Source organism: Camelus ferus, chromosome 27 (assembly GCF_009834535.1).
Source record: "Camelus ferus isolate YT-003-E chromosome 27, BCGSAC_Cfer_1.0, whole genome shotgun sequence".
NCBI classification, from domain to species: domain Eukaryota; kingdom Metazoa; phylum Chordata; class Mammalia; order Artiodactyla; family Camelidae; genus Camelus; species Camelus ferus.
In genome coordinates this window covers 3,466,227-3,478,671 of record NC_045722.1, presented here as the reverse complement: position 1 = coordinate 3,478,671, position 12,445 = coordinate 3,466,227, and the positions used below count along the sequence as shown (strand labels likewise).

At 37.5% G+C, this 12,445-nt stretch overlaps 1 protein-coding gene across 7 annotated transcripts in view; it reads right to left on the bottom strand.

Annotated features, from left to right (window-relative positions):
- Positions 1–12,445, bottom strand: part of NEO1 (neogenin 1) — a 160,894-nt gene that overhangs the window by 88,583 nt on the left and 59,866 nt on the right. For all 7 annotated transcript variants that reach the window (XM_032469157.1, XM_032469160.1, XM_032469161.1 and 4 more), the window contains exon 5: positions 11,672–11,808. In XM_032469157.1, the coding sequence (XP_032325048.1) occupies positions 11,672–11,808 (137 nt within the window). The remainder of the gene's footprint in view (positions 1–11,671; positions 11,809–12,445) is intronic.

The window sequence follows — 12,445 nt, the reverse complement described above, 5'->3', positions numbered from 1 at the left end:
CTTTTACTAATTTTACGTATCAGTATATAGTGGCCACCTCTTTTGTGACAGCAGCAGGTTGGTCCATAACCTGGAGCAAAAAGACCAAATTAACTTTCTATTCTTATAGAAAATGACTTAAAAAAAATAATTGTCATAGGAGGAGACAATCAAATAAAATGCAGCCAAAACAAATACTACATAAGTGTATGAGACAGTCAAAAATAAATGTTATTTTTTCTGGATTTTTGTATTGTTTGTAGTGTTTATCAGCTTTTAAAAAACTAATTTGTTGTGCTTTTTTCCCTCATTGTAAATAACTGCTCTATTCATTTTCGTACACGGATTCCAAAATAATTTTCACTCTAGGATCCACAAAAGCTGGATCTGCTCCTGATGAGAATAATCTCTGACTGCCTGTTACATCTAATGCTACATTTGCACACATTTTTGTTTGACTAGGCATAGAACAGCTCTAGAAGGATCTAAAGAAATTAACGGTAGTGGCTGCTTCTGTGGAGGGAGGCTCAGACACGGTAATATTTCATTATATATCCTTTTTAAAAATCTTCTGCATATATTACCTATTAAAAATGTTTAAATTAAAGTAATAAAAGTGGAGAGGCATACATTCACCTGGTAGGTGGGGCAGATGTAGTTTTGTAAAAGGGTTAATTATAATTCTTTTGATGTTAATCTATAAATTCAATGAAATACCATTTGATATCCCAAGAAAAATTTTAAGAAAATCTGACAAGCTGATTCCACAGCTTGTTCTTAATTCTATCTATTAAAAAACGTGAGAATCTATATATAAAACAGAAACAGACTCACAGACACAGAAAACAATTCTTTGGTTACCAAAGGGGAAAGGGAGTGGGGTAGGGATAAATCAGGAGTATGGGATTAACAGATACAAACTCCTATACATAAAACAGGTAAGCAACAAGGATCTACTGTAGAGCACAGAGAACTATATTCAACATCATCTAATAACCTACAGTGGAAAATAATCTGAAAAACTATGTTTAACTGAGTCACTCTGTTGTACACCTGAAATTAACAGAATACTATAAATCAACTATATTTCATTGAAAAATTCTAAAAATGTGAAAAAAAATCTTTTTGAAAAGAACGAAGGGCTCTTAACTAAATATCAAAACTACAACTCAGACAGTACTGATATAGAACAGACTCACTGATCAACAAAACAGAGTCTAGAAATAAGAACCATGTAATTTTGGAAAATGGGATTATATAGGGGTGATATTTTAAATCACTGGGGGGCAAGAATAGTATTGGGGCAACAATCCATTTGGGAAAATATAAAGTTTGATCTCTACTTATGATATATTTAAAAAACTTCAGATGAGGGGGAGGGTATAGCTCAAAGTGGCAGAGCTCATGCTTAGCATGCATGACGAGGTCCTGGGTTCAATCCCCAGTACCTCCTCTAAAAAAAAGTAAATAAGTAAACCTAATTACTCCCCACTCACAGACACACACACAAAAAGCCTTCAGATAGACCAAGAAGTAAAAATAAACTACAAAAGTATTAGAAGAAAATGGGAAGGAATTTTTTAACTGGAGGGAGGGGAAGGTGTGCAGCCTAACTAAGCAAGATCCACTTTCAAAAGGAAAAATCCCAACGTAGTTAACTGTTTTCTATATGATAAAATATGCCTTAAAATTAAGAGATAAATTACAGGAATGTTCACAGCAGCTTTAAGTTGCCAAAATTTGGAAACAACCCAAATGTCCATCAGAGGGGAATAAACAGCTGTGGCACATTTAAACAGTGGACCACTACTCAGCAGAAAAGGAATGAACTACCGATTCATGCAACAGCATGGCTGAATCTCAAAATAAGCATGTTGAATAAAGCAAGACAAAAAAACAGCACACGCTTGTGCAATCCCATGCATGTAAATCTCTAGAAAATGCCGAGTAATGACAGTGACAGAGGCCGATGTGGCTCCGTGGAGACAAGGGGCGTGAAGGGCAGGTGGGAGGGACACCAGGAGGCACTGGAAAACTCTGGGGAATGACGAATACGTTAAATATCTCGACTGTGGGTAAACATAAAATTTACCCAACTGCACACTTTACATATGTGCAGTGCACTGTATTGTATCAACTATTACCTCAATAAAGCTGCTAAATGACACAGGTGAAATATCTGAATTATTTGCAATTCATATGTCAAAGAATATTCAGAATACATAAAAAGTTCTACAAGTCAATAAAAGACAACTCAAAAACTATGCACTATTTTGTAGCTTCCTGTGAATCTGTATTTCAAAATAAAAATTTTAAAAACTTTCATTATTAAAAAAAAATTGTCCAACAAGAACAAAGAAAATAAAAGTAAGGCAATAAAAATCTAAAAAGATGGCAAACCTCCTGTGAATTAAAAAGCAAAATGTCTTTCCCCCATCCCACTGGCACAGACTAAACAGCTTGATGACAGCGACGTGGGGGAAGCTATGGGAGAACCAGCATATTCCCACTCATACTGAGGAGTAACTAAAGCGATACCACCTTTCTGGAGGGCAAGCTGGCAAGATACATCACTATTTAAAACATGAATACCTTTGACCTGACAGCAGTAATGCTAGGAATTATCATAAAAAGGTAACTAAACGTTAAACCGTACAAATGTATAAAGAGGTTCTTAAAGGTGTCAGTTACGGCAGTAAAACACTAGAAACCACCGAAATGGTTGCTAGGGGCCTGGACAGACAAATGGAAACACTGGAATATTACACAGCAGGGGTCAACAAATTATGGGTCTTTTTTTTTTTTTTACAAATAAAGTCATGTTGGAACACAGTCATGCTCATCAGGTTAGGTACAGCTTATAAGCTGCCTTTCTGCGGCAATGCCAGAACCGAGCAGCTGTGACACAGGCCGCAAGGTGCACAAAACTAAAACAGTGTCTATCTGGTCCTTAAGGAAAATTCTGCTGGCTCTATTGTAATTCCACTACATATAATACAGATTTGCACATCCTGACACAGAAAGACGAGCCCATGATACCCAAAAGACACAGAAAAAAAAAAAAAAACACATGAGTATTATCTCAATTTTTAAAAAACATGTATTTTCTCATGAAACCACTGGAAATATATAAACTGAAAGGTTAACAGCAATGTTATTTGTGGGTAACGGGATTTTAGGTGAGTAATTTTTCTTTCCAGATTTCTTTTGCTTTTGTGGAGGGAACTATAAAATACCAATTATTCTTGTAATCTAAAAAAATGATAGAATTATTTCTGTAGTATCAGTTGGATGTCGTTCCCTGAATAATAATCCAGTCCAAACCAGTAAATGATCATTAAGCTTCTTCTGAACTAATTCCTCATCTCCAAAGATGAAAAGCTCGTTCTTAAACACGTTCTTTATTTATCATACTGTTACTGCCACATTTATTTTTCACTCCTTACCATGAAAATTCTCCAAATTGGCCTAGCAGAAAAAAATCTTTGTATACTTTCTCCAAATGCAAATTAAAGTTTAAATTATGTTTGAAAATTCCACACAGCAGCTGAAAATGAACATTCTCGCTCTTAGCGTAAGTTCAGGAAATCTTTGAATTTGCTGCTCAGTTCAAGCCCCAGCAGTTCAATACAAAACAGAATATATGTTTTCAAACTGCTAGCCCACTGGTGTACCTGGGGCAGGCCAGTGGGCACAGTCAATTTTGCTGCAGGCACTGAAGAAGTACATTGTCTATAGACGGTAAAAACAATAATTAAAACTGGTCTGCTTTTTTCATCAGTCCATGTCAGCAATTCTCAACAATGTCAGTGATTAAATACTCTTCCCAATCAGAGAGGACCACTTCCACACCTTTGTCAAGTGACCTATCAGTATTTCATGAAATCAATGTTTTAAAATATGGAACAGGAAGACAGGATGGAGTAGATTAAAAAAACAGTGCATCTCACATAGTATGGATAGATATTACTTTGTAAAACTTGTTTCAGAGACAGACACATATGTGTATGTTAGATTGTAGCGTTAAGTGTATTTCTTACTATGTGTAGTAGTAAAAATGTTTAAAAGCCACTGGGAGAGAATAAAGACCCTGATGAGGTGGTATACACTAAATAAAGAGAACCAGACTAGGAGTCGAAAGTTCTGGACTCTGCCCTCAAATGTGTTCTGTGATCTTAGGGAGGTTACCTTTCCTTAAAAGGATATAAGAAATATGTATGTGAAAACATCTTTGATAATGCAAAAGACACTTAAAGAACTTGCCAGGTAGATCCATATAACATACATGTGATATAATATACATTATACTTTGTGAATAAAAGTTGCTTGATGACATTCCTACTATAATAAAATTTCTTGGCAAATCAAAAGGGCTCATAATTCCACTGTCCTAACTGTTTCAATTTTTTAAAATGCAGCAGCAACCATTTGCAGCATCCCAAGAAAAAGGTTTAAGAGGAAAACATACTTTGGGGACTTTCAGAAGCTTTATCAATCAGAAGACTAGTAACAACATCTCTAAAGGGTTTCACCAGAGAAAAGGGAACTAAATTCTGTTGCTTATCAGCTACGAATTAGGTATTGTAACACGTACTTAATTAAATCTCTTTCAAGTCTCAAAATGTAAAGCATATATATGTAAAGTATAATTCTGTTATACAATCACTGAAAACCAACCATTATGCTCCCACTAAAAAGAGCTGAGAACAACAACTCTGGCTCACATATTATTTCCTCACTTTAACACATTAGTGTGGTATGGTCTAAATTCTGTGGTTCTCTTTGACCTGGAACTCAGGGCCAATGCTTACAAATAATTTACTTAGAGGTATGGAAAGCCAAGCTCCCCCAAGGTTTTGAAGAAAAGGTGTTTTACCACTGATAATGCAGTGATTAGATTTTGTAATCAGATTTTTTTTTAAAAAACTTGTAATTTGATGAAGACTAATATACTAGGCAAATTTAACTATTTGTTCCAGGCAGCAGCTACTACCCAAGAACCATATACAGAGGCAAACATATCTGGGATCAATTTGTAAATTACTGACATTTCATAGCAAATTTGGTATTATTCCTTTGCTTCTTCAAAACAAATTCAAATAGCTATACTGAGAAAATTTTCAAATTCAAAAATAATAGAAGTAGAAATCACCTAAAGCAAAGGCCTGAAATTAAATCAGTATTTTAAATTTTCTATTGTCCATTTCTTTCAAGTACCAATAAACAGACAATTCCCTAACACAACACTGTAAGAATCTTTTTAATAAGATGGACAAACATGTGTATCATCTACACAGGAAACCAACCTTGTTTAGAACATCTAGAAAACGCCTCAGAAAGGAAGATGCAGGAATGACCAATAAGCAGATGGTCAAGTATTCAACATCATTAGTCTCGAGAGAAATCCAAATTAAAACTACAGAGAGGTACCATTACACACTAGCCAGGACGACTGTAATTAAAAAGACGGACCACACCAAACGCTGGCCAGAGAACGGAGCAAAGAGAACTCACACACGTGGCTGGCCGGAATGCAGACTGGTACAACCATTTTGGGAAAAGGTCTGGCATAATACTCAGAAATACTGCTCAGCAACATAATACTCAGAAGTACTACTCGGCAACAGAAAGGAACCAACTGCTAATATATGCAACACCATGAATGAATTTAAAATGTTATGCTTTGCGAAAGAAGCCTTACATAAACAAGTATAGACAACATGATTACATTTATATAACGCTTTAGAAGAGGCAAAACTAAGACACTGGTTAAAAAACAAAAGAGCAGACAGCTCTGGGGAGGTAAGGAGAGGATTTCCTGGGAAGGGAGCTTTCTCAGTGGCAGTAATACGCTATCTCTTGATAGGGGTTTTGGCTGTACAGTAATGCATATTTGCTGGAATATATTAACATCACACTTAAGATTTGTGTGTTTCACTGTATATAAATCTTACCTCAAAACAAAAACAAAAAACCCGTAATTAAAATATTACTCTCTAGCTAATGATGTGAATACTGAAGCACGTGGGGATGTCTGCCACTTACTTTGAAATGTATCAAAAAATTAAGATGAACAGATCAAGTGATAGATGTGACACAGCAATTACAATAAAATGTCAATTGTAGACTCTAGTTGGTGGGTGTCTGCTGTAAAATTCTTTCAATGTTTTATTATGAAATTTCCCCAACTCAAAAATACTGAAAAAAACTGAAAAGATTTTTTCCTTAGGTAAAAAATATTCTTTACCCCATTATTCTTATTAGTTGAAAATTACTATGATTAAGGGTTTTAAAAGAAAAGTACCACCATTTGAAAAACAGCTGAGAAAAAAGAATAATACCATGTGAGATGGAAATTGAAATGGATGGCGAAGATCAGCATTTTGCCAAATGATCTGGTTTCTGACAATGACACAGAACACCCAACTGACCCTTGTCATTTCTCAGTATTTCAAAGTTCACAAGCCTAATTCTGTCTGTGTAAACTTTCCTCCAAGGCTATAGAGGAAAACTATTTTGGCTGGTGTGATCACTATAGAATTTTAACCGTCACATAAATATTCCTTTCTTAAATAAAAATTCTTATTGCAAAATAACTGACATATAACATTATACATCTTTCAAGTATACAATGTAATGTAACGATTCAATACATGTAATATTGCAAAATGATCACCACAGTAAGTCTAGTTAACATCAAGCAACGTAGTTACAAATTTTCTTCTTGTGATGAGAACTTTTAAGAGTCACTCTCTCAGCATCTTTCAAATATACAATATTGTTTACTATACATTACATCCCCAGGGCTTATTTATCTTATAGCTGGAAGCCTGTATCTTCTGGCCTCCTTCACTCATTTCAGCCACCCTCCACCCTGACGACCAATCTATTTTTCTGTTTTCTGTATCTATAAGCTCGTTTTGTTGGTGGTGGTGGTGGTTTTAAGATTCCATGTATCAGAGAGATCATACGGTATTTGGCTTTCTCTAACGCATTTCATTTATATAATGCCCTCGAGGTCCATCCATGTTGTCACAAATGGCAAAGGACAATTCTTTCTAAAAAGTATGGATTCATGATCCTTTTCTGACTCGCAATGTGATATCGAGAATTCAAGGAATAAATCTATCCGTTAAAAACATCAAGTATTATTTTTCTCCCTCCACTTTCTGAACAACCATCACTGGACAAGACTGGGCCTCGAAGGCACAGCTGACACACAGTACTGCAGCTTCTGTCATCCGGGGCTGGAAGTGCTCAATCGCTTCTCTGTGTTGCCTACTGCACCCCTGAGGATGAGGACCGTACCCTGTTTGGTTGTATCTCCTGTGACACTGGATTCTGCCTTCTGCCTAATTTACAGGAGACAGTGAAAAAGCACTGCTTAAAAATACCTTTGATACTACTTTTAAGATAGTCACTGAAACTCTGTATTTGTAATCATGGACAAGAGAAAAATCTAAGCAAGGAATGGAGGGGACAGGGTGTAGAATCTCCACCCCTACCCTGCCCAGCTTCCACAAGAGTTAGTTCCTCGTGAGATTTAACCTTAGTTCCCTGCCCGGCCCCTTTCCAAAGTCTGAAAACCACTGACATGATCTCAACCTAAGAAATCTCTTGGACAAAAAGACCAGTAAAATGTTGGTTATTGTTATAATCGGAACTGGGAAACAGTAGAAAGCTTCAAAGAAGGGTCGGGGAACTATTCTTTGAGACTATCTGGAAATGTGAGGAGGGGTGCGAGGATACAGGCAAACAGAGCCATCAAATTGCACAGTATGTTCAGGACACTAAAGGCAGTTTGGTAAAGATGATTTCATTTCTATCCCAGGTCCAGGTGGAAAAGTGCCGGAAGTTTAAGTAACCCTTATAACAACCCATTTAACTGGTTGAAGAAACTAAGATGCAGGTAAGTTAAACAACTTGGCCAAATCCACACAGCTGAGTAAGTAACAGCAGTTCAGACTGGAACCCGGGCGTGCTCTTTACTGCTTCCCTGGGGGACCTCCCACACGTGAAGGATGTGTTTCGTGTACATGTGCCTTAAGGGTATGCTTTTATCTAAGCCAAGAGAACTGACAGTTCTAGTAAATGAGAGTAGAAGACTGTAACTAACCATGAAGTAAAGGGAAGTGAGACCACGAAGAAGACTGGGAGAAAGGGGGAGATGAGGGTCTTAGTGTGGACAGAGATCAGAGAGAGACGAGGAGGAGAAGCAGAATGACGTCAGGGCACCACTTCAGAGAAACACGGTGGAACTGAAAACTTCAGTGCTGGGTTTGTTATGACTACTGACAAAGTCAATTTACAATTTATCCCACAAAAATACAAATGGAAAAATTTCTTCTTTTGGGGAGGAAGAGAAAATGTGTATCACAGACCATTATGAATGTTTTAAGAGAAAAGGAAAAAAAAAATCCTGTTTAAAAAAAAAAACAACTCATGACCCATTTTAAGTGTTATCAACAATCTGAGATGACAGGAAATACCTAATGGGCTAATTCACGTCACAGCATGTGTAGAAATCCCAGGAGCTAATGATAAAACAATAAATTTGAAATATTTAACAGATGAAGAATGAACTTATAACCCTTTCTGCATTAACACTCACTATGGTATTTCCTGTAGGTATAACTTTTTAAAGAATAATAGCAATCAGACAGGAATGACTATAAATATAAAAATAACTGTCTAAATAAATATTTATACAAATATAATCTCTGATCATTTCTCATAGACTGATTTCCTCACCAGGAAAAGAAACAAATACTTTCAGTTGTGGGACAAGATTCAAAATAAAAATTTCCAAAAATGTTTTGGACATAATGACTTCTTATCTGTAAACAGCAAGAAAGACTTCACGTGACACGTTAACATCAATGGCTAGAATTATTGTCACGACCACCCAGACTGAGAAACGGAGTATCAGCAGCCCAGAAACCCCACTGTGCAGTAGCCGCTCACCCTCCTTGTCCAAAAGTGACCACTGTCCTCACTTCTATAACCACAGATTCGTTTTGCTTATGTTTGAACGTTATAAAAATGGAATCAAACAGTCTGTGTTCTTTCATGCCTGGCTTTTTTCTTTCAGTGGTGCTTAATGATTTATCCATGTTGTTGAGCAGTGGTCTGTCCGTCTTCATTGCTGATAACATGCCTCTGCGTGATTAGAACACTATTTATCCATTCAACTGTTTCCGGTTGTGATTTACTGCTGAATAAAGCTGGTGAGAACATTACTGTGCATGTTTCTGATGCATATATAAGTACACACACACACACACATTCTGACGAGTATACTCCTAGAAATACAACCACTGTATCAGAAGATAGGTCTGTGTGCAGATTTAGGAGATTCTGCCAAACAGTATTTGAAAGTGCTTGTATCAACGTACAGTCCTACCAGCACTCAGTGAGAGTCCCCAGTGTTCCTCGTCCTAGCTGACACCTCGTACTGTTTGTTTCTTTAATTTTAGCCAACCTGGTAGAGTACAGTGGTACCTCATTGTGGCATTTACATTCCTCTGAAAACCAATAATACCAACCACTTTTTCAAATGTTTAACAGCCACCTGGAGACCTGTGAGGCGGCTGTTCGAGTCCTGCCCATTTTCTACTGGTTTACCTATCTTTGTTTGACCTTATTCACCTATAGACTCTTTACAGAGTCTGTATCAGGAATTCAAACTTTTTCTGAAAAGGACCAGATGGTAAATCTTTTAGGCTTTCTGGGCCACGTGGTCGCTATCACACTATTCAGTTCCTCTGCTGTAGTGTGAAATCAGCCACAGTGAATACATACATGAGGGTCACTGTGTGCCAATAAAACTTTATTTACTGACAATAAAATCTGAATTTTATAAAATCTTTCTATGTCACTAAATATTATTCTTCTGGTATTTTCAAACCACTTAAAACTATATAAACTATTTTTAGTTCATAGGTTGTAAAAAAAAAAAAAAAAAAAAAAACGAAAAAAACAAGGAGCTGGCAGGCAGATTTGGTCCGTGAACTATATATAGTTCACTGACTCTTGGTCTAAAGAAAGAGCTTTGTCAAGTTACATGTAAGTCTTGTCAGGGGTTTATCAATGTTCTTCTTTACAAAAAACCAACTTTGCCTTGATAAAACTCTATTTTGAATGTTTAGTTTTTATTTCATTAATTTTTGCTCTTTTCCTTCTATTTTCTTTGGGTTAAATCTGCTATTCCTTTTTTAACTTTTTGAGATGGATATTTAAGTGACTGAGTTTTCAGCCTTTCTTCTCTTCTAAGACATGTACTTAAGGCTATGAATTTCCTCTAAGCATCCCCTATATTTTAGTGATGGTTTCATTGGCACTTATAAAAAACAGAGTTTATCCCTTTGTTTGGTGCAGTATTTTACAAATGTCAATGAGGTCAAGTCTGCTGGTTGTATGTTCAGTTCTTCTTAACTATCTGTGGTTTTGTGTGCATTTGTTTGCTTTGGTCTACACAGTCTATCTGTTACTGAGTGTGTTAAAATCCATCAGCATGACTGTAGGTTTGTCTTGTCTCCTCCTCCTTACAGTTCTCCCAGTCTCTGCTTTTCATATTTGGGATTATGTTACAGGTACACACACATTCAGAACTGTTCTATTGTCCTGGTAGATTAACTCTTATTAATGCCTAATGTCCCACTTTATATCTAGTGACGCATTTTGCTTTTTTGCCTGACATCTACACCAGCTTTTTATGGGGACTATCAGAGTAGGAACGTGGCCACTCTACTTCCCACTCTGAAACCCACAAAATGTACCAAGAGAAACAAACACTCCTGTAAAAAACAAAAGCATCCCAAACTTCAGATTAGGAAGCACTCTATCGGCACAATTTGAGACAAGCTGATCACAACCATCACAAGCTAATGTACAACCTCCATATACCAAGTAATGTTGGATTTCCCTCAAAATAATGTAACGGAGGTCTTACAAGATTTTCATTTGAAACAAAGATAATTGAGGGTGCAGACAAGTCACAGGAGAGACAGCAAGTGCTCCTTTGAGGGGATATTTCCATATGGAAGAAGGGCAAGGGGGACGGGGATAAGGAAGAGACGACATGCACATGCCACGGTCATTTCCTCCGACTGCTGAATCAGAGAAGCTGTAAGGGAGATGCTGCGATGATCAGCATTGGTTGAAAAGAAAGAAATCATCAAATCAACAGGTGACCATGTTAGACTGAGAGCCACAGCGCACTCTCTCCTGGGTGAACTATTCACCCGAAAGGGGTCAACACCAACACGTAGGAGATATATGGTTCGGGGTCAGAGAACGAGAAGTCTTTGTGAGAGAGCACTCTGAGGCAAGAAAAGTGAGCTGGAACCTGCACATGCCCCAGATCACACCCTTTCCCACTTTACTACCACAGATAATAACAACGGTAACTAACTTTGAGCTCTTACCGTATTCTAGTCACTGTTCTGGGAGTTTTACAAGTACTGACTCTTAATCCTCAAAACAACTCCAGCGAGGTCAGGACCCTTGTTATCTCCACTTAACAAATGAGCAAGATGAGACTCAGAGAAGTAAATCTGAGCCCAAGTAGTCTGGTTTAACGCTTAGGTTTCAAACTATTATGCTGTCTTGTCTCTTCCACATGAATGTTAAACAATTAGCAAACCCATCAAGTACACCGGTTTTTAAATTTATACCAGAAATACTTGCATACCTTGTACCGTAAGCTCTGCCTGAGCTTCAACTGTCTCATTTCCATTATCAGCTATACAAGAGTAAGTCCCAGCATCGTCCTCGGTGACATCACCGATCTCCAGGCTGCCGCCTGCCAGCAACACCAATCTTCCAGAGCTGCGTTAAAAAAAGGATACATTTCAGAACAAGGAAGATAATACCTGGGGACATCTCCACATAAACAGAGAAAACACTTGGACAGTATTATGTATGTAGCTATAGGTGGGCTGAGACCAACATAAAACACCAGAATTTAATTCAGTCCAATTAGCTTTGCTCATATTTTACATGCATAAATATCACAAATGCCAATCGAAACCTTTACAATGAATTGCCTCTGACACCTTCATCATTTCCAAAGGGATACTAGTTTTGTGCCAGTTCCATTCCCCACAGTCCATCCCTGCCTCCCTACTCTGCTCAATCTTTTTTTTTTTTTTCAAATTATGTAATTTTGAAGTCTGGAATCAATCTGAGAGTCACATCCCCACAGCTCTGCCACACTGAGATGACTAGCAGAGAGGGCAAAGGTCAGGTCAGAGCAGGAGTCATGGGGTCACAGTGCCTACTGAAAGTTTCCTATGGTGGCTTGGCTAGGAAAGGAAGGAAAAGAGGGAGGGAAGGAGAGAGAACAGATGCCGGAGAGCCACTTCCTGGGGGTGGCAGCTGGACGGGAACCAGCTACCACTATGCTACTGTCGACAAGAATGCTGATCATTACTAACCCCGCAGAGTGGCTTAAGTCTACCTAAAG